General features: G+C 40.6%; 1 protein-coding gene across 1 annotated transcript in view; it reads right to left on the minus strand.

Annotated features, from left to right (window-relative positions):
- Positions 1-2,084, minus strand: part of MRPS35 (mitochondrial ribosomal protein S35) — a 49,339-nt gene that overhangs the window by 24,223 nt on the left and 23,032 nt on the right. Inside the window, exon 6 of the mRNA XM_019544250.1 lies at positions 1,475-1,584. Coding sequence (XP_019399795.1) covers positions 1,475-1,584 — 110 coding nt within the window. The remainder of the gene's footprint in view (positions 1-1,474; positions 1,585-2,084) is intronic.

The raw sequence follows: 2,084 nt of genomic DNA on the forward strand, positions 1-2,084 counted from the left end.
CCATATCTCAATCATTATAATAAAATAAATTCTAAATACCAATGTATTTTGATGCTTGATTTAATTTCTTTTTTATCATGGAAAAATTAGAGCTCCTCCTGCCCCTTTCATTTCACCAGGAAGTGGGTCCAGCTGCAGCTGTCCTCCTCCATCCTCCCTCCCCAGCAAGCTAGTCTGGCCAGGCTGCAGCCCAGCAGCCCCCTGTGAGCACAGGAGTCTCAGGGGCATACATCACCAGGTTGTTTGTGCCCCCTCTCCCCATAAAGTTACCTGGAGGGAGCTGCTTTCCATTGCTGTCTGCCTGCCACATGCATTTGTGTGCAAACACATGCATGTGGCACCCCCTGCGCTGTGCTCCCCCTGGCTGCAAGCAGCCCCTTGCGAGCTGGAACTTTGCTAGCCTGCAAGGGAAAACCAGCCACTTCCTATGTTTTTTTCCTTTAAATGAGAAAATCCATGTTTTCCCACAAATGGAAAACCCAGATCCCCGCTGATAAACACATACTTAGTCCCCGCTGGAGGATGTCGAGTCCCAGGCTGGTGTCTATTCCACCCTGCCCTGCCATGGGAGTAAGTCACAACTTGGGAGCAAGGGGCTGTTGACAGACCTGCTCGGACACAACTATGATCCTGGGGGCCTAGCAGCCAGCTCCCACAAGATGACACATCACCCTTGTTCAAAGCCTTGGGGCACAAGAACCAGTAAGTAAGAGGTTATAATGTTGGCCAGAAAACCACAGCTGTACCTTCATCTTTTCAAAACTAAGATTTTTAATTTTTCTAAAGAAATCACTGCAGACTGGGAAAGGGGACTTCAACTTAATAGTAGGTAACAATAGAACAACCTACAGAAATAAGTAATTATAAATTGTATTTAATAAAGCTTAGTTGTAATAGGAGGTGATCGGCTCTAACTGGGTACACAAAGGCTCATGACAAAACTTGATTAGACTCCATACCAGTCATGGTTACTCTTAGTTTCCGTATCTACAAAATGCGGATAACATTTACAGTCAGAGAATTGTAAAGATTACCTAGTAAGCACTTAAACAACATTATGTAGCCAAAGAGACACTCCCATAGTAATAACATGTATCCTATTCCTGAATTACATCCTTAATTTTTAGGACATGTTGGTTTACAAATGAACCACATTTTTGGATAAGCCTCTGAAATGCAGTGGGTTGTTCTGGCAAATAAGCTACTCCCTTACACTCCGCTGCATGTAACCATAAATACATACATTAAATAAATGTATAAGATAGCAATTAAAAAAAACCCATACTTTGCCATCATCTTCGAGACAATTATTAGGAATGTCTTTAGAAACAAAATAGCTGAAGAGCTTACTTTCATCATCATTAGGTCAGAAAGGAGTACTAGGTGAGTAAGACAAATTGATATGTTACTGCAGACATCTTCACTAATTTCTAATAGGACCAAAGCCACAGACGCTTTTCTCGTGTTACCATACCTGTCTGTTGTAATGGTAAGGATATCTGTATCCTTGCTGTACCGCTCTCCTACAAGTTTAATAAGCTTCTTTTTCGCATGGTCATCTAAATTCAGGTTGGAAAGTTTAACCTTGAAGTACAAGAGAAATATTATTAGTCTTTTACAAATCCAGTCCCCATACACTGCCTAATATTTTAAAAACTGTTAGGCAATTTTTGTCAGACAACTTTTACTCAGATACAAAACCCATAAATTTGAAGAATTTCCTCAAGTTGTTTTAACAAGTAATGTGATTGAACACAGATCAGGTATTATTTCAGAATGAAGAGTGTTGGGTAAATTCATTTCCCATCTTCCCAATGCTAAGAAAAATAGCAGGTAACTTTTGCATCATCACTAGGACACTCTCAGATTCCCAAAATTGTTTGCCACAAGAGTCTAAAAACAGGAGAAAGTTTGTTTTTTTTTTACATCAGTTCAAGGTTCTCTAGAATACTACTCTATTACTGGGGGATATTTAAATGAAGGATGTACACAAATATTAAAGCCATTACAGATCATAATGGCTGTAATCCCCTAGTCAGAGGGGACCAGCAGGCACTGGGGAAGTCCCTGTTCCCCCATGCACT

Source organism: Crocodylus porosus, unplaced genomic scaffold (genome assembly GCF_001723895.1).
Source record: "Crocodylus porosus isolate Cpor-Errol unplaced genomic scaffold, CroPor_comp1, whole genome shotgun sequence".
NCBI lineage: Eukaryota > Metazoa > Chordata > Crocodylia > Crocodylidae > Crocodylus > Crocodylus porosus.